At 37.0% G+C, this 27956-nt stretch overlaps 2 protein-coding genes across 2 annotated transcripts; both read right to left on the reverse strand.

Annotated features, from left to right (window-relative positions):
* Nucleotides 1-573: 573 nt before the first annotated feature.
* pithd1 (PITH (C-terminal proteasome-interacting domain of thioredoxin-like) domain containing 1) lies at nucleotides 574-9350 on the reverse strand. Its single transcript, XM_042506859.2, has 6 exons — nucleotides 8999-9350; nucleotides 7241-7284; nucleotides 6826-6903; nucleotides 5743-5847; nucleotides 4435-4543; nucleotides 574-1043 (listed from the first exon to the last, which is right to left on the reverse strand). Exons 1-6 carry the CDS (start codon nucleotides 9194-9196, stop codon nucleotides 942-944), a joined length of 636 nt encoding a protein of 211 aa, XP_042362793.1. The 5' UTR covers nucleotides 9197-9350; the 3' UTR covers nucleotides 574-941.
* A 1666-nt stretch (nucleotides 9351-11016) lies between these two features.
* Nucleotides 11017-27720, reverse strand: eloa (elongin A). The gene is made up of 12 exons (XM_042507101.2): nucleotides 27562-27720; nucleotides 23770-23826; nucleotides 23120-23232; nucleotides 21562-22157; nucleotides 19110-19432; nucleotides 18918-19029; nucleotides 17227-17379; nucleotides 16221-16318; nucleotides 15713-15893; nucleotides 14769-14898; nucleotides 13551-13726; nucleotides 11017-13436 (listed from the first exon to the last, which is right to left on the reverse strand). The coding sequence occupies exons 1-12, from the start codon at nucleotides 27670-27672 to the stop codon at nucleotides 13375-13377; spliced, it is 2112 nt and encodes a 703-aa protein (XP_042363035.2). The 5' UTR covers nucleotides 27673-27720; the 3' UTR covers nucleotides 11017-13374.
* Nucleotides 27721-27956: the final 236 nt, after the last annotated feature.

Here is a 27956-nt window from a genome sequence, read left to right on the forward strand (position 1 = left end):
AGTGGAGCGGACATCTGGAGACACCGCAGGAGAATGAGAGCAGAGTGGACATTCAGAGACACAGAAGGAAACACTGAAGGAAACATCGGCTGAGACACTGGCAGAGAATGAGAGCAGAGCGGACACCAACGGAGAATGAGAGCAGAGTGGACATTCAAAGACACCGGAGGAAACACTGGAGGACACATCGGCGGAGAATGAGAGTGGAGCGGACATTCGGAGACACCGGCGGAGAATGAGAGCAGAACACCAGCGGAGAATGAGAGCAGAGTGGACACAAGCGGAGAATGAGAGCAGAGTGGACATTCAAAGACACCGGAGGAAACACTGGCGGAGACATCAGCAGAGAATGAGAGAAGAGCAGACATTTGGAGACACCGGAGGAGAATGAGAGAAGAGCAGACATTCGGGGACACTGGCGGAGACATCAGCAGACAATGAGAGCGTAGCAGACACTGGCGGAGCGGACACCGATGGAGACGCTGGTGAAGAATGAGAGCGTAGCGGACACCGGCGGGGGGTGTAAACATGGCAATCAAACTCTTTAATTAATCAGAAAGTTCCATCACTTGGTTTATTTCCAGCTGTCTGTGTTTTATTTAGTGGCGTATTGAAGTGGTGGATAATTAGACATTAATCAGAGTATACTGGTTAAACTGCTAACAGACTTTATCTGAGTGTCAATTCATGCATTTATTATTAAGCTTTTTGCCCACATTTAGCCTTCACTCTTTATTGCCGTAGAAACAGAGCAACAACTCGGCATTCCAGACGCGTCTAAAGCTCTCTGCTCTTCAGATTTCGGTGCTCAGTCCGGGTCGAGCTCAACCAACCTGCAGCCACGCAGCGTTGAACTCATCTTTGACCTTTTTGTGTCAGTGACAGTCAGCAGAAACCGCCCCTCGTCCCTCTCCTCTTCCTCCCGACTCTCTGAAGCTTCTTCAGGAAATGAAATTGGTTTGTGGGATGATGCTCTCCACTTTGTGATCCGCAGGGTTCGCTGCGGCCTCGTAGTTACAGATCGTCACTTCGTGTCTGTGAGCCTGAAGAGCACAAAAAGAAAGAAAGTAATTTGTTATCCTAGCGGTGACATCATAGTCTTTAATCACTGTGCTCAATGCACAATGAAGACACAGACTTGATCGATTTTATAGTTTTTTAAAAGAAAATACGTAAAAAAGAGCAGACTTACAGCATGAACAAACACTCAGTGTATAGTGTTTCAGCTTAATAAAGGCTACAGAGAGAAACAGCTGGTTATGTTTTATGGATGTTTATTGCTATTTTGTGTATCTGTTATTAAGTAAACTTAATTAATTTAAGCACAATGGGATAATGGCAGGTATGCTAAAATGCTGAAGTAATAATAACTAGAAAAAAAGACAGTAAATAGTCTGCAACAAACTAAATGGCACTAAATATTATTTCCAAACTTATTGTTTGGTCTATGAAATGTCAGAAAAAGTGGAAAATCATGAACGAAATAACTAAGAAGTAAAACGTATGTACCAGAAAACATGATCAGACCATTATAACAGCTACATGCAACTTCTTTCTCAAGTTAACTCACTGAAACCTGGGCAAATTGGCATGATTTCTTTTAAAAACATAAGAAGGTAATGACGAACCTCAAATGACACAGAAATTAGCAATACATTTGTAAAAAGCACAAAAAATGCTTGAAAATTAACACACAAAGACCCCAAACACAAACAAAAAATAAATAAATAAAAGTAAAATAAATAAATAAAAGAAATGACCTGAAAAAAACTGCATAAAAGAAATAATAATTCTGTAAAAATAATTTTAAATATAGAATTATGATGGTCACAAATATAGTTAAAAAAGATATTCTCTAGAGAAACATGTAACTTGAAGTAATTAATGAAGTAATTTACTACAATACTTTTATTGTACCAGTTGCAACTTTTTTTGAGTTATCAGATGTACTTCTGAGAGGATATTAGATCACTTTTTATAGGCATTCCCCCGGGTTACAAACAAAAATAAAGATGCTAATGATTTTCTTTTCCAAAAAAAAAGAAGCAAACTAGACTACATTTGAACGCACAGCTGGTGCAAATCAGCGCAGGACAATAATCAAACTAAAACTACGGTATGACTGCATGCTTGCAACATGCATGATCTTTCTGAGCTGCAGGGAAAAGTGTCAACTCATGATTTAATAACACAATAAAATAAAACTATTATTAAAAAAAATGGGGGAGAAACGTAATGTTTTGTTAAGGTTACAGTAACTGGGAACTCTGGTGTTAATTAAAAAGAAGGACTTTGTGAACAGCTTAAACAGCTGTCACCACGACAGCATCGTACCACACGGACACAAAAGTGCTCTTTTGAGGACTGAAGGGAAAATGATGTAACACCAGAGAGATATCAAAATATTTTGGAAAACATCTGCTGCCCTCGGGATTAAAAATGAGTCAATAACATTTCTCCTTTTAATGCAGTTTTGATGTGACGCACACAGACAAACTAACCATGGAACCACAGGGGAAAAAACAAATATTTATAAGTTTGTTTGTCCTGAGACTAAATTCCTACATTTGAGAAGATTAAAAATGCCAGCCAGTTTATTGGGTTCAAAGGGCTTAAAACTTATGCAGCCTAATACCACAACCCTGGAAAAATTCAGTTTTGTACAGAGGTGTTATTTCAACTTTGAGGTCATTCTGGAAAACGTGGTTTGTTGTGTTACACTGTGAGGTGTTTCTTAAATTTAGTCTACCCTGAATGATATCTACAACAATATTTAAATATTTTAGATGATCATTAAAGTAGAAATACCACCTTATAGTTGTATGTAAGTCGACTTACAGTTTACGCCAATTATTTTTTTATTAATAATATCAATGGGTTTTACTGAATTTATTTTGTTTCCTATCTGATTTTATGCATTCTGTGCATTCAGTTTTTATCCTTATTTTATCTTTCTTGTGCTGGTATTATCAGGTGGGTTTTATCCATGTGAAGATGCATTCTATTTATTCTATTCTGATCTCAATTTTTATTTTGTCTATGTCTTCTGTGACTTTTGATGTGCATGTAAATTCTTTCTTGTAAAGCACGTTGGGCTGCATTTCTTGTATGAAAGGCGCTATACAAAGAAAGTTTATCATCATTATTATTATTGTTATTATTATTAGTGTCACCAATTTGGTATCTGACCAAACGTCTCCTCTTCTGCTCCTGAGATATGATGTTAAATAATGCCCTGATAAGTTTTTCTGAAGAACATTATGATGTCAAAGTTGATCTTTGATAAATGTCAGAACTTTATCATTATATCCTATGACAAATTTGCGTGAAATCTTACCATAATTCATGTATGAAGTTTTGAGTTATGGCCAAAAACATGTTGTGTGACATCACTAACATTTGACCACCAAATTCTAATAAATGTATCCTTGAGTCCAACGTTGGTTTTTAGAAAATTCTCTCAAGGTCTTCTTAAGATATTCCATTCAAAAGAATGACACAGATGCAAGGTCACAATAACCTTGACCTTTGACCTTCAAAATCTAATAAGTTTATCATTGAGTCTAACTGGGCGTCTGTGCCAAAATTGAAGAAATACCCTCAGATGTTTGTGAGACATGGGGTTCACAAGAATGAGACAAAAAAAGTCACTTCATCATTATATCCTGTTAGACATTTATGAGAAATCAAGTTATGACCAAAACCATGTTTTATGAGGCCACTGTTACCTTTGACTTTTTGAGCTTCAACCACCAAATTCAAGTCACTTCATTTTTGAGTCCAAAGGAATGTTTGTGTCAAATTTGAAGAAATGTCTCGCAAGAATGCAAGGTCACAGTGACCTTGACCTTTGACCACCAAAATCGAATCAATTTATCACTGAGTACAAGTAAACGTTTGTGCTTAATTTGAAGAAATTCTCTCTTGGTGTTCATAGGATATTGTGTTCACAAGAATGAGACAGATGAGGTCACGGTGACCTTGACCTTGACCTATGACTACCAAAATCTGATAATTTCATTGTTGAGTCTAAGTGAACATTTGTGCTAAATTTGAAGAAATTCCCTCCAGGTGCTCTTGAGATATTGTGCTCACAAGAATGAGATGAATGCAGGATCACAGTGACCTTGACCTTTGACCACCAAAATCTAATCAGTTCATGGTTGAGTCTAAATGAACATTTGTGCTAAATTTGAAAAAAAATCCCGAGGTGCTCCTGAGATATTGTGTTCACAAGGATGAGATGAATGCAGGATCACAATGACCATGACCTTTGACCTATGACCACCAAAATCTAAACAGTTCATGAGTGCGTCCAAATGAACATTTGTGCTAAATTTGAAGAAATTTTGAAGATATTGCATTATAAGAATGGCTCAAACAGACAGACGGACGGACGACCTGAAAACGTAATAAAAGGAGGAACAAACTAACCTCTGAGTATTCTCCTCTCAGACCGATGTAGTAAACTCTGGTGCTCTCTTCTCCAAAGTTCTTTGACACGTGGATGGAGAGGTGGTTAACGTTGGAAAAACGAGCAATCCTGGAAATCAACGGGAGAAAAACTTCAATTCAAGGCCTCAGTCCACAGTCACACTCAAAGGAAGCAACACTATACACTTTATCACGAAATTTGTGGAGGATTATAAACGAGGAATTAAATATGTCCGTCCCGAGCCGCTGCATGTTGAACGTGTGTTCATGTAACCAAAACACTTACACACGCATACAAATGAAGACACGCATGACGACCTGAGACAAACAGAAAGAAAAACAAAGATTTGCTTCCACTTCTGTTTTGAACGCGTCCTTGACCACAAAACAAAGATCGAATTTCACTGTGTCAAACTCACAACGTGCTTTTATCACTTTCTATCTTCGTGTCTTGTTTGGCTGTTCAGTGTTCTGCCTGCTGGAATATCAAGCATGAGCAAACCCATCGAGGTAGATTTTTTAGGACATGCATTTGTCCTCACAAATAAAAATATGAAAGTAGCAGAGGGCTTTTATTTTGATGAAATTAAAGGCAGCGACGACACAAACTGATGCAGATTTGTATTTATGTGAAACAGTTGATGTCCTGGGATGCTAAACAAATTTCAGAAATATTTCTGAAAAAAAGTAATGCCTGTGGGAGTGTTTTCATACATTCTTGTTTTTTATTTAGTCAAGTAATTATGTTTATTCTAGTTTTGGTTTGAATATATTAAGGTATCTGTGCAAGCATTGCTGTAAAAGTAGATGTGTTTTTTTCTTTAAAATTTTTTTAATAATGATTTTTATTTGCATTGTTTATTTATTATTATCCTTATTATATATATTTTTATCTATAAGTGATACATGTTTGTTACATTTTTCCTTTCACTGAGAAAGATTTGTGAATGTATATTCTGTTTATTCTAAATGCACAAAAAGCCAATAAACATAATAATAAAAAAATAACTACAAGAAAAAAACTGACGCCTCTGTCGTCACCACATCAACCCGTGCTGATCGGCTATTGACGTGCGGACGCACAAATCTCCGATCACGTGCAGAAAACAGTGCAGCCAGTCTGTCTGCAACATCTGATCTGAGAAACAAATGTGGTTTGAACACACAAAGTATCAAACAAGTCGACTCTTTAAGCCGCAGATTTCTTGAGTGCTCATATCTCTGAAGACAGAAGGGAACTGTTGATTTAAGACCAAAAGTTTCTGTTTGAAGGCAAGAAGTGATAAAAATAACTTTTTCTGCCCTCACTTTGTCGGGTACTCGAGCTCAGCAGCGGGGTCTCTGTTGAGTCTGAAGGCTTGTTCAGGTTCTCTGCCGGTGTCGTCGAACGACATCTGAGGGATGTTCTTGTACCTGCAGAGGAAAATAAGATCATGAAATCACTGCCCTCTAGTGAAGGAAGCGATAGAAGCACTTTAACAGCAGATCAGTAGAGTTTTTTCTAGAACATATTTATTTCTAATTTTAATGGGAATTACAATCAGTCAAAAATTCCTCCTTTTATTTATTTATGAAAATTGGTCAAAAAGGCTTCACCATGTGTCCACTACTATAAGACCTGATTTTGTATAGCAGTAATATCACGTCATGTTTTTCAAATTAAAATATATTTTTATTTCCCCAAATGTATGACTATGAACACTTTGAAACCTGAATCGATGTCAGTTTTCCTGTGCTGCCTACAGACGCCTTTTACAAGCTGTTAAATCCTTTAAAACCTAAACAAATCAGTTTGATTTATTTCTGAAACATGGAATAAAAGTCAGTGAGCAACATGGTAAAAAAAAATGAGCTGAAATTTAAAAAAAAAAAATTTAAGGGGGACAATTAAAATAAAAAAACTATTGAAAAAAGTCAAGTAAACTATTTTCATAATTGTTCTAATTAAACTTTTTTTTTGCTGATTTTCAGGTAATTTTCTTATACCTTTCTTTTTACTAATTTCTTGCTAATTTGGGGGCCATGTCTTCATTAGTTGCTCATTGCCTTCTCCATATTTTTCAAGAAATCAAAACAATTTGCTTTGGTTTTAAAGAGATAAAGGATGATTAAAATGTGAAAGGATACAGATGTGCACCTGTGCAAATGTAAGTGCATATGTATGTGTGTGTGTGTGTGTGTGTGTCTGTGTGCATATGTGCATGCATGTGTGTATATATTTGTGCAGATTTTGCTTTTATTTAAGAGGGGTTGCCTGCTAGCTTTTTGATTTGTTGAGTCCAGTGGACACACATGTATCATTTTGTTTTCTGTGATTTTTAATGGAAAGCATTAAAAAAAAAGTATATATCAAAAAAAATAAATAAATAAATAAAAGCCTTTAACACTCACAGTCGAATCTCAGCTGGATGAGAGTCGTCATCTTCTCCAGAGATGATGATACCTTTCAGCTTCACGCTGCCGGTAAAACTGAGAGAGACACACAGTTCCTTCACTGCTATCTCTGGCAAAACTGAGTGAAATCACAAAGAGACGCTACCAACAAATGGTGAATTATGAAAAATCAAAAATGAAAATAGAAGCAGAAATGTTTTGGTCTGAAATTACAGAAAAAAAAAATCCCCCAAAACTTTAAGAGCTCATTTATCATTATAACTGTCAAAGAAGAACCTTGTTACTAACTTAGCGGAAAAAAACATTTCATAATGACTACTTTTGTGTTCAGTCAGGAGAGAGGGTTCATATTTGGACTAATTATGAGGATGATGATGATGATGACGGTGACGGTGATTACTTTAGGACTTACGGGATGTTGAACAGCAGCTCTTCATCTGCGTCGCTCTCCACGTACTAAAAGAGAAAAACAAACGCGTGTTAATCCTTTCTGAGTCATCACAGAGCTGCAGCAGCAAAAAAACAAACACCACAATCTGCACTGAGACATGCTCAGATTTGGATACTGGTTTGACTGGTTTTGAGGCCACAAAGATCCTGGTATGAGTGATCAGAATCGGGCATTTTTTTCAGTGTTTTCCGACATTTAATAGACAATCAATAAATCAAGAAAATAATGTGCAAAGTCATCAGTGACGAAAAACATCAATTCAGTAATTTTAGATGTAAATTTGCAAACATTTACCATTTTGTGACAAACCATCATATGAATATCTTAAAATAATATAATAAACATCATGATTATGATTTCAACAGTGGAGGAATAAGTATTCAGTTAAGTAGAATTACGAGTACAACAATGTTAAAATACTAAGTTCAGTTTCCCATAAAACGAAAGACCCTTCTGAAATAAATATTATTATATATTACATTATAAGATAATACAAGAAGCCTTTAACTGTTATAGGTGACCATAGTTGAGCTAATCTGTAGCAATCATATTTCATTAATTATCACTGATTATATTGGCAAGTTGTGTAATTTGGTTTAATCTTTAACAAAATTGTTACATTCATATTGTTAAGTGCAAAAATGTGCCACTGAAACCCATTCAAACGGCATTTTTTGATCTCACAGCCATCAAAGCATAAAAACATGCATTGTATGATTTCTGGGTGTCATTCTGGACTTTTGCCTTGGATTTTGTCATTTCTACTTTTTTCCACCTGATGACATTTTTTTTTTTTTACCATATTTGACAAATGGAGAAAATACATTGTATTTCCACTAGGTGCAATGGTGCTGCTAATCACTGACACATCCCAAGCTACAACAATTTAAAAAAAAATCTACCTTGCTTGTAGCAAAGTGAAAATAATTGGGGGGGGTTTTCATCTAAAAACATAGTTGCATCATGACAAAAATCTGGCATTTAAAGGGTTAAAATTCTGAGGAATTAATGAATATTTAATATTACGATTAGGACTGATGTTGGTTAAAAAAATAAACTCAATGTAAGTAGACGGTCATATTAATGGATAACATTTTTAAAGCCTGATTTTTAAAAGCACATTTTGTGTGCAGAGCTGTGTGAGTGTGTGTATGTGACGGTGCACAAATAATATCAATGTATAAAAAACAATGTTGCTGCTAATCACTGATATATCCCAGGCTGTGATAATTTAAAAAAAAACCAAAAAACATAAATTTTGCATACAGTAAATGGAAAATAATGGGGTTTTTTTTTTAAATCTAAAAACAGAGTGGCATCATGACAAAAACCTGTCAAAATTCTGAAAATTAATGAATATTTTTTATATAATTTTTATGATTGGGACTGCTGTTGATTAAAAATGAACTCAATAAAAGCAGAAAATAATAATAATGTATATATATTTTTTTAAATCTTATTGCTCTGCCCTAATTAGCAAAGTAATGTACAGAATTGCAGCCTCATCTGCTTTGGCAGCCTCCGTGATGTCAATAAAGTTTTGTTAGTTTTAGTAACTGCGCAGCACCACGGCGACGCTCCGCGACAGACGAAGCCGCAGACCTGCACCTCCACCCGGGGCACACCTTCAGAGAACGCCCGTGTAACTTAGGTCCGTGCTATCGCTCACCGCGCAGGCACAGAAAAGTGACCGGGTTAGAGGCTCTGTTCAGCCGTTACCTTGTCCCGCTCGTGCCGCCGGTCCCACGGTTTGAACACCAGCTTCCCGTCCCCGTCTCTGCTCTCGTTCAGACACTGCAGCTTCTCCAGGTCGATCCGCCGGTAGAGTCCGTACTCCAGGCCCCTCTCCGCGGGCTCGTGCTCACCCTTGCACCCGCAGCTGTGTCCCTGCCCGTGACCGTGGCCGTTTCCGGACATCGTGGAGCTGAAACGCTGATTCCCGTCGCAGTTAGCTCGGACAAACACGAGTGTGACAGGCGCAGCGTGTTCGGTTTGTTTTCAGAAAGTAAAGTGTGAGCAGCGAGTTTCGCTTCGCGGCCTGAAGCGAACTGAAATCTTCGTCAAGCGAACAGAGAGCAGACATGTGCTTCCGGTGCAAGATTTACAAAATAAAACGCTGTTTCTCTACATTTTTTTTTAGGACAAGGGGGCTGATAGTACTAAAATAACATTAAATTGAGTAGTAAAAGATACTATCAGTTCACACTGTCTACTGCACCCTAACTGTCCTTTGTTGCTGCTGATGTTTGCACACGCATCATACTTTCATGTATATTTTTATACTTTGTAAATATTTTGTGAAATATAACTTGTGTATTTTGCAGCCTATGTAGGATTTTAGATTTTGATTTCGTTATCTATCATAGCTGTGTAACATTTGTGTCCTAAACTACATAAAAGTGAATTTTTATTTTCTTTTAAATAGTATGCACTACTGAGGGTGACACAGCTGCACTTCTTGCATATTAACAATAAAGTCCTTGAACCTTGAACTTGAAAGTGTTGTGAAATACAGACATATTTTAATATAAGAAATGTTTAAATTAAAGATAAATGTCTAACAATTAAGCACTGAGGAATAATAATGGCGCATTATTTAATAAATACTGAGCACTTTGGGCCCACATAGAAATTAGCCTTTAAACATAACAGTTCTACTAGCTATATATTCTCACATCAAGTTGTTATTATTATTGACATATTAGTGTTATTGATATTAATTAGTATCAGGATAGGGTTTATTGCCCTTATTATTTGGTGCATAGGCTACAATAAGCATTTTAAGGGGACATAAAATAAAAAGAATAATAAAAATAAATCAAGAAGCCCATCCATCCATTCATTTCTATCAATCAATCAAGAAGCATGAATGTAGAATAAAAAAATTCACGATAAAAGTATGCATAATATTACAGTGTTATGTCCAGGGTCGGAGGGGTCAGCCACAGTCTATTTCCACCTCAGGGTCCTGGACAGTAATATAAATTAAAAAATATGTGTACGTACCTGAATTAGACAGGCATTAAAAAATGTGGCTTGAAAGCGTGTTGGACATTAAGATGAAATCAATATAGATGTAACTAAATATTCTAAGTGCAACATTCATTACTTTCTTGCCTTTTACAACTGTATCCTTCTGCTTTTTTGGGGAAAGTGTCGCCATCTCTCTTTTTGAAGTACAGATATTTTATTTTGAAGGGGAAGCGTGCCCCGCAGGAAATCATCTTCTTCGACATTGACGTCACTTTCCAGAAGTCAGACGCTCTGATTGGCTCGTATCGCTTACCACCAAATGTCAAAACTGTCGTACGTTACCAAAGTGTCGTGAAGTTAAAATTATAATAATAATTAGAATAAGTGCATAAAAATGGATGAGCCATTATATATTTTATATGTACATCTAGTTAACTAAAACTAGTGACAAACAATTAACAAAAAATTATAGAATAATTGATCAGTTTCTGTGGATGAAGAAGAGTTCAGATCTTTTACAAATTTTAGAAAAAGTCCTAAGGATGACATATCATGTAAAATATATACTAATAACTAAGGCAGACAGGACAATCTAGAGTGAGTTTTTTATTTACTGTACCTGCTTTTCTGCAGAATTTTTAAATTTTATCCTGCCATTTAGAGAGAAAATGTTTCATAGAAAATACAGAAGATGCTTGTGTTACTTGATAAAACACTACCACACACACACACACACACACACACACAAAATCTACTTACAGTCCTTAAGGGCAAAAAGTCAATTTTAATAAAAATGACCGTATAACATTTATTAAAATCTAATAAAATTACAATTTTTAATCTACTTCCTTTCGGGCCCATGTTGTGGGGTGCCAGGTCCCAGTGTTGAAAATAAATACATCTCATCATTGTTGTCGACTGAAGCTGCTGACGTCCTATTAACTTTCCTTCCTTATTGTTGTGTTTCCTTGTTGTTCTCTTCCCGCAGTCTCTTCAGCACTCACTCAAGCTATTTGTCACAGTGAAGCAGATATAAACAGGGACACACACACATTCGACAGCAGGAAAACATGATCTGAAGCCACAGGAGGGTTAAAACAAGTCTACTATGTGTGTTTGTGTAGTTCACTGATATCATTTTAGCCCTACACATTAAAAAAAATGTTAAATATGTTTGTTTTCTTTTAAAAAGCAGAGTCTTTAACCAGCCAGTTGATGCGTCGGCTGACGTGCACCATGCATGCCGTTAAGTTAAAAAAAAATGGCGTGTGAAGGTTTTCCGCTAGTAGTGTATCATTTGATCGTCGTGAAAAGTAAAAAAGAACTATTCTTTAAATTAAAATAATTGGTATTTTCTCTGCCCCATGAAGGAAAAGCTTGATGTTTAATTAATAAGAAATACTTTTTCTTTTTTTTTGCTTTCTTGCCGAGAGACTGACACCACTCTCACATCTGTGTGCTAATATGAAGCTACACCCAACAGCCGCTAACTTAGCTTAGCATAAAGACTGGAAACGGAGGGAAACAGCTAGCACGGCTCTGTTAAATATTGCATACACTTAAACTTTTGTTTTTAGGTGCGGCTCTCTTCTGGCGGCTTAAGTTTTGTTGCTGACCCGTCCACAGCGGCACATTGCTTCACTTTCAAACTGTGTGTGTGCCGACTCATAAATACTGTGTACGTAAAACACTGACGATAGGTAAGCACACCATATGACCCCACTTTAAAAAATTTAAACTATTCCTTTAAATATCACAAAAGACATTTCCAGCACATCTTGGGCTCATTCATTAACGTGTTTTGTCTCATTTGTTGAATATGTGCGTGTAGTTTCTTGTGTAAAAGTGACAAGTCAGCGTTTTGCACATGCTAGAATACTTCTTCAAGTCTACATCTGGTCCTCGTCAAGACATAGCTTTGCACAAAGCCAGAGTAATACTACAATTTGTTTTTACACGTGGTTTTGGACATTGTTTTTGTACAGTTTAACCCTTTGACACCTAAGGAAATTTGCTTGATTGGTTTCAAAAACATGAAAAGATGGAAATGAGCAACCAGAGAAGATATTACCCAAAACTTAGCAAGAAATCAGTAAAAAGCACAAGATAAAATAAAAATAAAATATTTTTTAAAAAGAAAATTGCATGGAAAATGTGCTTAAAATTATAATAATTTCATAACATGATTTTAAATAGGTGTTATGATAATTAGAAATAAATATAGTTTTTCACTTGCTTTTTCTCTTTAATCCCTAGACATTTTCCGCCAGAATTTTTTTTGTTTGTTTTTTTTTTTAAGAATACATTTAAAAATCTACAAATTTCTTGCAAATTGTGGAACATTTCTTACCAAGTTGCTCTTTCTTCTCTATGTTTTTAAAAGAAATCCCACCAATGTGCTCATAGCTCCAAATGCTTAAATACTTGTGAAAGGCGTCTGAAAACAGCACAAAAAAGTGCTGTCGCTCAAGGTTTCAAAGGGTTAAATATACCAAAATTAATAGAGAGCTCAATTATGTTAACTGTATGTTAAGTAGCGTTAGAGGTTTACACTTTAGAGAGTGTTATTTTGGACAGAGCCAGGCTGTTTCCAGTCTTCGTGCTAAGCTTAGTTTCGTATTTAGCGTTCAGGCACGCGAGTGGCTCAATCTTGTTTTTTTAGCTCTCGGTAAGAAAACAAACAGGCGCATTTCCTTCGAGGTCGAGCTGTTCCTTTTAAAATGTGAGCTAGAAAACGAGAAAAAGTAACAGACTGTGTGATGTCCTTGTAAAAAAACTGATGACTTATTTTCTTAAGACAGACGTCGTCACACTCACTGACCGTCACTTAAGAGTTAAATACTCATTTAAAGATCCCCAAAAAACCGATGCCACTGCTTAAATACATATACTTCTTAAATTAACCTTTTCTACTTAAAAGTTCATATGATATGTTTGGTGGGTCGAGATGATGGTTTTTGTGTGTGTGTGTGTGTGTGTGTGTGTGTGTGTGTGTGTGTGTGTGTGTGTGTGTGTGTGTGTGTGTGTGTGTGCAGGGACGACGGGGTCTCCGGTACAGTTTCTGCTAAACTTAAATTAAAAACACAGTTGGAATTGATAAAGTACATTCAGTCTCTTTCACACTATCGGCGGGAGAATCTGTTCTTGAAAGCTTTGATAGTTTTGGCCATCATGGGGGCGATTTCTGCGAGAGGAGGAACCACAAAATCGTTTGTGAGATTTTAAAGAATTTCAACACAACTGGCTTTTTTCATGATCATTAACTGAAGCGAGTCAACACACACACACACACACTTACTTTTGACCTGAGGCTTGTCCCGAGCGACAGGTCCTGGTCCTCCTCCTCCTGGTCCTCCTCCTCCGCCTCCTCCTCCTCCTCCTGCTGAGGAACGAGACAAGCTGGTAGATGGGTTATTTTGGGAGGAAGAGGAGCGGCTTGATTCGCCAGAGTAATCTGTGCTAGCTGGTCTTATTCTGAAAGATAGAAGAAGAGAAAATAAATCTGTGACGGTGCTGAATGTAAAGTGAAATGATGCAAACACCAAGAAGTGCAGAAAATACATGATGAACTTCATTTTAAATATGTATCGAAGTTGCAACTAATAATTATTATTATTTTTTTTTTTTCCTATTAACTGAATTGTCATGTAGTCTATAAACTATAGAAAATCAGTTAATTCGCACATTTAAAAAGCTGTAAACAAAGATTTTTTTTTTCTTGGAAAACTGCATCTTTTTTTCTCTTTTCTTTCTTTAAATGGATGATTTGATAATAATCAAATAACTTTCTGCTGATCGACAAATCGATTAATCTACTAACTGAGCACTTGATTCCAAAATGACTTTGAGGAAATTCTTTTTTGGTTTAAAGGCTAATTAATTAGATTATATATGTTTAAAAATACTGTCCTTAAAAAGTAAAAAAGATGAAAATAATTTTGAAATTGCAACATGATGGATAAAAGACAGAAAAAGGGGGCCGGGGCATTTGCTGTTGCTCAAAAGGGCAGAAAACCTAGCAGAATTAAAATGATACAAAAATCTGCATAGTATCCTTTTAAAGTTTTAAATATGGACATGCAGAATATTTTGTCCACAGTGAGCATCATTAGTTCACAGAAAGTGGATTTCTTGAATCCACGTGTGTCACCATTACTGGTGAAATTACAGTAAACAAAAAATGTATCTAATTTAAATTACAGAAATATGCACGTTTAATTTTAAAAACGTGGATTTGTATGTACACAGCAGGCAAGTCCACTAAATAGGACAGTAGGACATCCATAAAAACATTTAAATTAGCATAATCACCAAATATTTCATCCAGATCTGTGACATAATAAGGAGGGGAGTGGAAAAACAGATCAACTCCCCTGATAAACTGTAAATCCACCCTTGGAAAAAAAGGGAATTCCTAAATATATAAATCCTCCATGTTTCTCAACAGAGTCACTTCAGCAGCAAATTCACGTCATAAACCTCGAATATCAAATATGTCGCCGGATGTGATACTGACTTGATGGGAGCTGCAGCTGCGGTGGAGGCGGCTGACGAACCGCTGATGGTACCGAACTTCTCCTGACGGCGGCGAACGTCACGTGGCGGCTTGGCGACAGAATTCACAAACGCCATCTTCACCTGACGCCCTGCCGGGACAAAAACAACACTCAGACTAAGTAACTAACCCTCTAAAACCTGGAAGAAACGCTTCACCCCAAAATGAACGATGCATAGTTTTCCTCTCACCTGTAGTGCTTTTTATGGATTTAAATTGTTTTAGTGTGAGTTGCCGTGTTGGAGATTTCAGTCCTAGAGATGTTTGCCGTCTATCCAAAATAATAAAACTAGATGGCACTCGGCTTGCGGTGCTCAAAGCACCAAAAAACACATAAAACAGCACTACAGGCAAGATGAAAATATGTATTGTTTATTTTTGGGAGAACGGTTCCTTTAATAATTAAACTTCAACATCAATTGATGACACTTTTATAGAAATTAAAGTCCATTTTTGTCATTTTCTACTGCTCATTAATCCTTTGAAACCTGGGCAAACTGACCTGAAGAAGGCAATGAGCAAAAAAAGAAGAAATGACCCTAAAATTAGCAAGAAATAAGTAAAAAAATAAATAAAATAAAAAGGAAATAAATAAATAAATAAAAAAGGAAATGACCGACAAATGTGCTTAAAATTATTACAATTCTGTAACATGATTTTAAACATGTAATTATGATAATTAGCTATAAATATAGTTTTCCCTAAATCTAATTATTTCTTGAAATTTGTGGAACATTTCTGACAAAGTTGCTTATTGTCTTTTTTGCTTTGTTTTTGAAAGGAAGTCGCCGATTTGCTAAAGGTTAAATTTTGAAACACTTGTGAAAGGCGTCTGAAAGCAGCACAAGAGACGTGACGTCACTCCAGGTTTTAAAGGGTTAACATAACACAAAAGTGACTCCTACCTTTCGGCTTGTTGGCGTGAGCGGAGGAGATGTTCTGGGTGAGCAGCCTCAGCCGCTCCTCGCGCTCGTCGTGCAGCCTCAGGTACATCTCCCTCCACGACTCGTACTCCTGAGGAGTCTCGCGCTTAAAGTCCCGCTGACAGTGACGCATCCACAGCTCGTCAGATTCCTCCGTGAACCACTGAAACGAGAGGGAATAAAATCAAATACACTGTGCTCGTTTTGTTTTGGGTTTTTTTGTCATTAGGGAGATAAATTATTGCTTTGCTTTCTTTGGTTATGTTGTGCTTATATGTTATTTTTGGCTTTTATTTAATCTATTATAAGACTGTAAATAAATAAACGTAAATACATTTTTATTGTAGATAAAAACCTCCATTGTTAAATCTCAGCAGTCTGTGGCTGCTGGGGACTTGGGCGAGATACGTGTTTTTTATCTTTTCTTTTATTGATCTTTCAGTCCTCACAAGTATAGTCCAATGTGTGTGTGTGTGTGTGTGTGTGTTACCTGGTTGCTCTGCTCGATGCGAAATAGCTGCTCTGGCGTGCATCGCTCCAGCACCGGCTCCAGGATCTCAAACGGGACTCCTCCCACCTCGGCGATGGCTGAAAGAGCACAGAGGCATCGGACAGTCACACCTGAGCGCTTGTGTTTGTTTGTTTTAACCACCTTAAGACAACAGACGGGTGGAGAGGGAAGTGACCGCAGAGGAGTACATATTGACTCTCAAATATTGGTCTGGTGATCGTAAAGGCTTCCTTTTTGTCTTCTGTGCTTGGTGGTGAGCCAGCACTTCTGTCACGTGTATTTAACCCTCTGAAACAACAACAGAGCAAACTGTTTTGATTTCCTTCAAAAACACGAGGAGAAGGCGACAAGCAGCTCAAGACATGGTTCAAAAATTAGCAAAAAAATTGTTAAAAAAAAAAAAAAAGAGAATCACTTGAAAATTGACACACCAAAAAAGTAACGAAACATGACAATTACCATCATAATAGTGCTGACAAAAAATGTTTAAAAAAAGTATTTCTTTTTATGTTTTTCATTATATATTTTTTCCTCTAACATAATTTTATATATATATATTATAATTTCGAATATTTTTGGAGAACTTTTCCCCTATTTTTTTAGGGGGAATTTTCTAATAATCTTCCTATTTTAAAAAAAAAAGAAGTAATTTTCTCGTCATTTTTTACCTATTTTATTTTGCTATTTCTGGGACATTTATTGCCTAGTTGGTCATTGCCTTTTTCCCATGTTTTTGAAAAAATCATACCAATTTGCTTTCAAAGACTCAAATAGCCTGTGAGCGGCAGCACAAGAAAAATGTTATCAATCCAGGTTTTAAGGGGTTAATGTATAATAAAACATCACTGTAAATACATTGTTGAGCTTATTCTACATGTTTGTGTCAACACTGTTATAGTGCCACTTGCTGGAAGACTCAGTGACTGTTTTTTATTTTCGTGGCTGCTAATGTGATGATAAGAGAAGATCGAGCAGCTCCACTCACAGTCGATGTTGTTCTGCAGCACACGGATGCACTGCTCGTACAGAGTCATCATCCTGGGCAAGTAGGCCGTCTTTGATCCCGAGTAGACCACCATCTTAGAGTTGAATCTCTTCCCTGTGAACCCGGCGTCCTCCTCGTCGTTGCAGACGGGAACTGAAAGTGTAAGTCAGAGAGTGTGACACACAGCAGGGCAGGATGAACTCAGATATGGTGACACTGACAAGAAAGAAAAAAAAAACAAGAAAAACTAGATTACAACTGGTACAAATGCAAAATAAAAATGCACCCGTTTCAACATGTCAAGGCTACAATCCGATATTTGACAACAAAATTCTGTTCAGCTGCGTCTGAGTGAGCTAGAAGCCTCCAGGAAAGGCGGGTTATTATTTAAACTGCACAATTTAGCAACTGAGTGAGTCATTGTGCGTCACGAACAAAGTGAATCAACCAATGCGCTGATCTGGAAATTAATATCTCTGCTGAGACATTTTGTTGACGTTTTTTATTTAATGTTTTTAGGTCAAGTCTTTTATGAATTTTACGGTGAAACTGAAGGCAAATTCTCACATTTGTGGACAATAAAGTTTTCATAATTTGTAAGTGTAATTCACTGTTGTTTTTGACCCAAGTAGCCACAAACTGAGTGTGTTTTTCAGGAATGGATTTAGTGATTTTGGGGCTCACCCTTTCTCGAACTGGAAACACTGGTATCAGTAATGGTGGGAGAAAAGTTTTTGTAAAAGCCACTTAATCACATATTAAATATATAATATATCACATTCACGTTTTTACGACAGTTTCTGTATATTTTGACTGGTGTATAATAGTAGACTAAGCTAAAGATGCGTTTTCATTTTCATTACTGCTTATATTACATCTTGTAGTATGCAGGTTGAGTTATGTACCACAGAAGCATCACTCCAGGCGTGACCTGCTCCAAAAACGCCTTGGAAACGCTTCTTGAAAAACCGCTGGGAGTGCCTGTGAAGCAGAGCTGCGTGCACGTGGCCAAAAATGACAACCGGTGCGACTTCGTGCATTTTGAATCTGTTAGTGTTATTGCGTTTTTGTGTTTTTTATCTTACCTTCTGATTATTATCATTTGTAAACTTTAGTGCCATTTTCTTCGTTATGCCTTCATGTATCTCTCTTTATCTCTCTTTGAAGCACTTTGAGCTGCATGCCATGTATGATATGTGCTATAAATAAAACTTTATTATACGTACTATTATTAATTCTTTGTCTTACATGTGTATACTTGCAGGAAACCTGATTACACATATAAATGGCCAAGGTATCGGTGAAATGTAGCCAGGGATATTTGGCTTCTGTAATCCCTTTGCACCAGTTACCGAGTTTCTTGTTCATGTGATGTTTAAGAAATCAGGTCACAGTAGAAAGTTTATTGTAACCCTGAAACTGAAACACAACGCCCTGCACGTTACTCACAACTCTGAACAGAAATTCTTCGGACTGAAGCAACGTCAGCAAGAAAATACAGGACACAGTGAAGGAAATCTTGACCAGAAGTGAAAATTCCTCCATGAAATATTAGAAATGCGTAATATGAATATTATGTTGGACATAATATCAGTTCTTGAAACTGTGAAATGATGGTTTATCACGGTTTAGAGGAAGGAACTATGATGTTTCATAAAAAAAGACATGAAACTTTAAGATGAGGACGCTACCTTTCCGTCTCTGAGGGGACAGCGGTGTGACGTCGATGGAGGGCAGAGGTCTGTAATTCGGCTGAATTGCTGGCAGAGGGATTTCGGGGAGAGTCGGAACAGCGTCGACTACCTGAAAACGGCATAAAACATTAACATTAACAGACAGGATGTGATAAAAACTCCTCTTTTTGTCGCCGCTGCTGTTCTCACCTTCTTGCGTTTCTCCGGTGCTGCCGAGCTGGAGCCTGAATGTGACCTCTTGGTGCTCTGCGTGCCGTTAGCCTTGCTGCTCTTGGAGGAAGAGGAGGATGAGGAGGGTGCGGGCGGAGGGGTGCGTGAACGATGGGAGGACGACGTGGAGGAGGAGTGAGAGGGTCGACTGTGTGACGAGGATGACGATGATGATGGCTTCTTCTTCTTCTTGACAGGCGTCGGGGCGTCATATGTGAGGAAAGACTCAAAGGACATGGTGTGAGTCTCGTAGTCCTCCTCCTCCTCTTTGGGTGGAGAGTCCTTCGGCACCCGCGGTCGCCCTGGAAACACAAATGGAAAAGTTAGACCATGCAGTGAATCATGGGAAATCCCCAGCCAAGTCCACATTGACTGACATCTAGAAGAAGGTGGTAAAACCTTTTAAAATGTTTGCTGGCTGCCAAACACATTCTCATTAACTTAACTGATTATTTGGACATAAAATGTCATAAAAAAAGTGAAAAAGTCCATCAAAAGTATAAATATTTGGAGCTTTTTGTTGTGTGCCTATGTGGAATAAACTACAGTTAGAAACCAAATAATGTAAAAATATCAGTTTGAAAAGATGCACAAAAATCAAATTTCTGCGAGATACATATATGAGTGAGGGGAATGTGCAGCACGCTAATAATGTTACTGTTGTCACTGGATTTCTTTTTTTGGGGGTAAAGCATAAACAGTGGTTTAGATGTGCAGGTAGACACTTGTGCGGAGAGTTGTTTTATAAGACTAATTGTGTAATGATGGGTTAAAATAATAACAACAACACCAATATTGATAATAATAATAATAATAATAATAATAATAATAATAATAATAATAATAATAATAAAAACTTCAACAAAAGCAATAAAACAACTAATAAAAGGAAATTAAAAATAAAAAATAAAAAAATCATTTACACTCCTAAGCCATCAGGAGCAATTTGGGGTTCAGTATTTTGCCCATAGCCGGGGTTTAAAATGCCAATCTCTCTACAATCTCGAAAAAAACCCCAAAAATGTTTTCTTTCCCACACAGACAGCAGAGGGTAATCTGTTACTTTACTATAATTCATATAAACGCACCGTGGTAAAACATCTCTTGTTGAAGTGTTCGCCTCTCTAAGGTCAAAGCAATCACTCACGGTTGTTTATGAAACAGTTTTTGCCAATAAATTAAACAATTTTTGTCATTTCCTGTCAGAGGAGTCACTTAATATACAGATTTTATCTCAATTAGCCAGTACAGGATGTTCCTCTGCTGCGGCCACAGTTTGTCGGCTTATGACACAGAAACATGTTTTCTGGTGCACAGAACTGCACGTTTAATCATCGCATGAACACATTATCATTGATTTGGCTCCTAAGGTTTATGAAATGCAATCGTACTGTCAGCTTTATGTTTGAAAGTGCTGCTCTGGAGCATCAAAATAAATGCAAAGAGTTCATATATAAGCTCTCTGTAACAGAGGTTATCGACCTTCTTTATGTCAAGGACCTCTTAATTGACACACATTAGATCACAAACCAAAATTTGATAAGATTTTGCTGCAGGGACCTCCGTCTGAAAATATTTTGGCTGTTAGAAAAACTGAATTTTATGTCAAATACAGCTGAGGAGAGATCGGTGGAGGAAGTGAAAGCTGTGATCAGAATCGTTGGACAGATTGGACTCACTTTTATGGTGAATGACAAAGTGAAAACAAACTAAAGGTCGTCAGATTATCTGCCTGGCTGATGTTCGAGGCCGATATTTGGCATTTTGTCAATAAACTGTATCAGTGTTTCAGTTTCATGATTGCAGATCAAATAATTAATTAAAAAGTGCATAAAAAGTGTCAGCATGGGAGGAACTTTTATTTTGTAGAACCTCAGAGTTGTTTTTCTTTAAATTTTCACTTGTATATTTGATGTTGAAAAACCTCCTAACTGACGCTGTTTTCTGACATATACTGCAAATGAATCCAGTCTTATTATTTACAAACTTTGCAATCAACAGAAATCAACGTCTATTGTATGAGCCAAATATGAGAATAAGTTCATTTAAAATGTATAAAAAAATAATTTTCAGACATTGCATAGAACATAGTTATGTCTGTATAAATTTAAAAGGATGAAAATGTTTAAGGATAAAAATAAATGCATGTTGAACTGCAGTGTGTTTGAGCAGAAAGCTGCATGAGGCACGGGAGCACAACGAGTGACTGAGTGTAATTTAATCGTTTTTTAGTAAACTGGATTACATCTCCCGTCATTTGGTCAGACTGAAGTTTCTGTTCTGGCTTCATTAGAAACGCCACTACATCTGTACTGTCTCATAATTCGTCCACGCCACGAAAAAACAGGACAATGACTGCTGATGTCTTTGAGGAGTCTCTGGTGTGACAGAGAGTCTTCGACAAACACAAAGTGAACACAAACGCACTCACCCTCGTCTCCTCCTCTCTTTTTCTCCTCCCTCTTACTCTCATGTGTGGAGGACTTTTTGCTGTGCTTTGCAGACTTCTGTACTGGACTCTGCTGCCTCTCTCTGTCTGCGCTGCGTTTCTTCGCCTCACCTCCTCCTCCTCCTCCTCCTCCTCCTCCTCCTCGATCGCTGCTCATCTGTGCATGGCGTTGCCGCCGCTCCTCGTCTCTGTCCCTGTTTTTGTCACCATGGGAACCGTGGTGGTGGTTCTTGTTGGGCTCTTTGTTTGGTTTGGAGTGGCGGACCTCTTTGCGAGGAGGAGGAGGAGGAGGAGGACTCGGCTCAGGTTCAGGTTCTGGGCTCTCGTACTCGTCTGACTGGTAGCCTCCTCGCTGTGGAGGGCTGTACTGCTCGTGTTGAGGAGGTGAGGGCGAGTAGTTCGTGTTATAGCCTCTCTCCTCCTCCTCCTCCTCCTCCTCCTCCTCTTCCATGTAGGAGGGCTCCTCCTCAGGGGAGGGCTCCCGGGTGCGTCTGTGTCCTCCTCCTCCACCGCCTGACTCCGGGGCCCGAGAGTGTGTGTGTGGCCGCGGTGCCTCTTTGACGTGGCTGTTGGTGGGTCTGAGGGAGAAACACACACACAGAGTCACAAAACTGTCCGACTCAACTGAAGCACTTCAAAATAAACCTGATGCACCAGCCACAACAACTCTGAACGTATGTTGCTTTTATTTATTTCCTGTTAACATGGAAGAGCTCTTATTTTGAAGAGACAGTAGACAGGTGGTAAAAAAAAAAGACTAGAAGGAAACAGTAACATTAAGAGGATCTATCTCTAATAAAAGGCAAAAACCCCAAAAAATAATCTTTAAAAAAAAAAAACACACAGGAAACGGTAATGAGCAACAAAAGAAATGACCCCAAAAGTCAGCAAAAAATACAGTGAAAAGTGTAATTCAATATTACCTGAAAATTTGACCAAAAAAAGCGAGAATGATCTGAATTTTTTTTTAATTCTAAGACTAATATCAAAATAAGTAATTGTGATAATTATGAATATATTTCACTGGTTATATTTCCTTTGTTTTTTAAAAAAAGTCGTCCACGTCTACCAGTCTCTTTTTTTGGCTTCTCTCTTGTTTACTGTGCTGATAATACTGTTTTTATTTTAAGAATTTTTAAGAATCTTACCAAACTAACGATGTGAGTAGCACGTCCATACTGACAAAAGTTTACACATTTATATTTGTATGCGTTTTCTACGCAGCTAACTTACATTATCTCCAGCAGGTAGCCTTCAACACGTTTTTTTACATCTAAAAAACTTCTATAAAAATGAACTGCATGATAACTAGGCCTCTAAGACTGGACTTAATTTGTTAAAATGCAGAGCCACACTGGGCTCGTGAAAGGGACTGGGCGAGAGAACAACCTGGACCCCAGTTAATCTGTAATTTAGGGTTTACAAGTGGACATTGCACCTCTGTTGTACACTGCAGACACAAAGACAAACAGTGCACTGGCACAGATGAGAGCTGAAGCACGGAGCTGTTTCACGCCGGGGCACAGGTGTGCAGACGTACCTGTCTGCAGACTGAGGAACCAGTTTCTTCCATTTAGCTACGAGGCCTTTTGCCACCTCACCAGCAAGTTTGTGTTTCCTAAAAGAGTTCACAGTCTTCCCAACTCCAGTTTCCTATGAGACAGAGCAAAACAAAGTGAAAACAAGGACACTGATCGTTTTTTCTTCTTGCATCCAAGTCCTCCACACATAACAAAATGAATAAAATCTTGTTTAAATGTGTATTTCAAACCTAAAAGTCTTATTTTATGTATATCACTTAAAAAGAGTATCGGTATATTTTGCATAAGTGATTTGACTTTTACAGCTGTTGTATCTTCGGCAGCTTCAGCCGAGTGATCTGATTGGTCAGAAACATGTCGAGGCTGTGCTGATAATGGCTATAAATCGCTCCTGACAGACAGAAAAAGCTGACTCGGCAAAACATTTTTGTTCCCAAGAAAAGCTTTTCTCAGAGTTCAACCACTGTCTTATGTTGCTTTTTCACTGGAGCAGTGAAAAACGAAATGTTTTGCTAAAAGAGCTCAAAATCTGAAACAGATTCTCTACCGATCTTGGCTGTCTGACACTGCAGCTTAAAACTGTTTCACCACTGCAGCGTAACTTTTTCATGGCGGACGTTTAACTTTGGAAATCAAAGGGGATCCTTACCACCAGTATGTCCACAGTCATTGGAAGTTCCCCCAGTCTTTTGAAAGTCTTAAGCAGCTGGAAAAACAACAGAAAAACTTCAGTTGGACACATTTTTAGTATCAATAATATAAAAGAGCTCTAAACAGTGTGACTAATAATGAAGATTAATGAGCGATGAATCATCATTTCAATCAAATATCCTCGGGGCCACTTTTGCAAAATGACCAGCAGCCAGTTAATGAACAAACATTAATTGTTTTAATATGAATAATTAGGGACTCTCCTCTGGCACGTTTTTAAACTAACAAGCTCTATTTGGGTGCTTTTTATGCACTCTGGCACCATATTTACAATCAAAGTATAATTAAAAAAATCAAGTGTAAATCAAGTTATTTTCAGTGTGAATTACTGATCAATGATATTGTCGTTATTATATAAATGTATATATTTAGAGCATGGACAGAGTGGATTAGTTGTACGGACAGACAGCAGCGGAGAGCTGGTTTAAAAGATTGACAGTGTATTGATGGGTAACAACAGGACAGGAGTGAGAATAGACAAGCAGTTTGCTTCTTCCTACTCCTTTTCGGACATGACACGTAAATCTATAATACTTATTGTTTGTTTTTTACATAAACATTGATTTGTTATTTTTTTAATTAAATCATATTTTTTATTTGTATTTTCTAATGTTTCAAATAAAGTATATTCAATTTTATTTTTTTTTAAATCCCTGAAAAAAAAATTTAAAAAATGTATTATATAATTTTTAAAAACTTAAAAGATATTCAGTACATTGACATGTTTTTTTTTTGTTTTTTTTTTTAAATATACACAGTATTTAACTTCATTTTTTAATGTTTTAAATAAAGTATAATTAATTAAGTCCAATTCAATTCAGTATATATACATAATAGATATTTTATTTATTTATTTACTCACTTATGTAATAGTCGGCTGGCCACCCTGAACCCTATTAGCTGTAAGCGAGTATCACGACCCTATAGTATGATATATAGAGATATATAAAGATACTGACATAATATTACAGCGATAAAACATATGCTCTTTATTGTCTTTTTGTACTTGGACATGAAGACAGTAGAGGATGTGACACAGCAGTTTTTGTGGTTAGAATAAACAACTAAACAAATAAATAAATAATCACCATGATAATAAAGGAAGGATGCATGTGTCATAAGTCAGTCTACTTGTAGCTGCACTTTGATATGACCTTACTAAAAACAAACATTTAAGTTGGTTGGTAATTATTTAATTTTAAAGCATGCTCACATATCTGCAGATTGTTTACAGGTTTCAGCTTCAAGCTCTCCTTTCAGCATGCTTTACATGACAATAATCTTAAATGTGCACTCTTTTTGTTCACATTTTTTGTCGTATAAAACAGTCCCCTGATAAAGACATTACACCTGGAGATCGAGGATCTCTTTCTGACCTTTTAATTATCAGAAAAATTAAAATAAACAGCAGAGTCTGTGATTCACGGTGGGAAAAGCAGCATGTAGCAGCCCTGCGTCACGGACACTGAATGGTAACGTGGCCTAACGGGGCCGGGCTGCGCTCAAACCCGCTCAGCTGAGTTTTCACCATTTATTATAAAATCATAACTTATAGTGACCCCATTAAAGCGTCTGTTAACCAAACCGACCACAAACATCCTGCCCGCTTTGTTTTGGGAGGTTACATTTGAGCAGTGAAAGTAAACAAAGGGGCGGTCGGACTCTGTAAATTATTATCTCTGTGCTTCTAATTTTAAACATCTAACGAGCACACACACGTGCAGCGACGCGCAGCTGCTGCATTAAGGTGAATTAAATAAATCAGTGTGACATTAGAGGCCTGAGGTCGGTGTTTACTGTCAGGACTTTAACGTTAGTTAGCTAAAAGGCTAACGGCTACTCTGGCCTCTGGAGTTTCGTTACAGGATAAATTACAGTGTGGTTAATTTTACTATTTTAATAACACAAAAGGTGTCTATGAGCGGCTGCTAAACCGAGCAGACAGGTGTTAAAATGAGCTAAAAACAAGCGTTAAAGAAGTACGTTATAACAAGTTAAAACCCCTTAATTATCGTGACGTCCACATGTTGTGTTCAAATGCTGTCGGAAATATTGAAATCCCGAAGTGAGCACCAAGAATCATATCTAAATCTACTCAACGAAGTCTTTTTTTTACATTCATTTATTTCATGTATCATTCTAAAATATTAAACTACTTTAAAAAATATTTTAAAAAATACAGTATGAAGTTTTAGTTATATCTAGTGGTGAATTAGACTCAACTAAAAAGATAATAATAATGATACTAATAATAATAAAGATTGTGTAAAATGTTTTAAATAATTTAAAAAACAAGAACATAAATAACAATATCAATGATTGTTGGAGATGAGTGAGCTACAGGCCTTTAGGTTGATATAAAAGAAAGAATGTTTCTATGAAAATAAAATATGTAGTCAGCTTCTCTCATGCATAAATAAAATATGGATTTATTACGAGTAACAGTTAAGAAAACACAAATATTAACTGATATAGGCTGCACAAATTCAAATACTTGCAAAAGTTTACAAAGCCAAATACTGAACTAAAACTGCGAAGGAAATGACATTTATTAATTTTTATCTTTGAGTGTATTCTAAAAGTGGTGAAGTAACATAGAACAAACTCCCAAAAATCTGAAACTCTGTTTTTTTTACTTTTTTTTTATCAAGGGTGGAGCCTTCTCTCTTTGCTGCTGCCTTTTATTAAACTAAATATTACCTTCATTAATCTTCATACGCTCTATTATAACTTCTAATATTTTCTAACTGTCATAGGTTTTAGCAGGCTTTTAATTACATTTAATGTCCTTTTTCTGAACTGTATTGTTTGCATATCTTGCATCTCTATGCTTTTGATTTTTATGTATGCTTGTTGCCTAAAAAGGTAACAAGAAACATGTGAAACAAATCAGAAAAAGCTGTAAAGTAAAATGAACTGTCAGTGAGTAAATAAGTAAACAAAATAAAGACAGAAAAAACAGGGAAACAGCAAGAAAAACGCATTAAAAAAATAAATATTCACTTTTGATTGCACATTTAAAGCTGATTACATTAAAATATATTTAGCATCTTATTCATGATATTCCCCTTTCCTTTTATTATTCTTTTTTACTAATTAAGAATATTTCTGAAAAACAACAAATTATTTTAAAAATAATTACTAAATTGTAATTATATATTTAAAGCTATTTACATTTATTTTTCTGCACATTTATTCAAGATATTTCCTTTCATCTTTCGTTTTTCCAATTTCCTTATCTTTTTTTGTTTACTACTGTTCCATATTTCCATATATTTACTAATTCCTTGCTAATTTAGGGTATTTTTTGTGATAATTCTCATTGCCTTCCTCCCATGTGTTTGTCAGAGAGTGTCGATAAGGTCAAAATCATGATAAAATTGATTTCAGTCCTAATATGTCATGATTTTTGTTCCAGTCTCGTGTTTTCCACGAAACCATCTGATTCATAAATATAACAACTCCTAAATAAAACAGCTGCAGTTTCAGATCGGCTGTATTCTGTATTTCGGATCAAAATAAAACAGCAAAAAGCTGTTTTGGGTGAAATGTTTTCAGATGTCGGAGCCGGACGGAGGCCCTCAAACGCCGCATTTAAAAACCGATGCGACTTCCAGAGAAGTGCCGTGGCCGCGGCTCCGTCTCGAGCCCCGCGGACAAACCGTCGCATTTCGGGACACAGCCGGTGCTAAACACCGAGTCGGCCCGTCCCCACCCACGCAGAGGTTACCTTTCGGGGCTCCGGATTCTCCAGGAGCCGGGACTGAAGTCTGTCCACTGTTTCCAGCAGTTCCTCCGCCATGTTTACTGCTGGTACCCTGTCGCCCGGAAACGACTTCATCCTGAAACGGAACCGCGAAAAAAACCGAGAGGTTCCGCTCGTTTAGTGACTCCTACCGCGAGGACGAGTCGTTTAAAGACGTTTAAAAAATACCACATCATGCGTAACTAAGAAACAACATCGATATACACACTAAGAATCAAATAATTTACATAAAAACAGAGAAACTCTGAAGTTTGTACATTAACAGAACAGACGTAAAAGACGGAACTACGTCATAGCACAGCTGACGCAGCACGCAGGGACACCTGTTAGTTTGACAGCAGTGAAAACGCGTAATTAGC

This window comes from Plectropomus leopardus, chromosome 17 (genome assembly GCF_026936395.1).
Source record: "Plectropomus leopardus strain MGB_pleo_1.0 chromosome 17, ASM2693639v1, whole genome shotgun sequence".
Lineage (NCBI taxonomy): Eukaryota > Metazoa > Chordata > Actinopteri > Perciformes > Serranidae > Plectropomus > Plectropomus leopardus.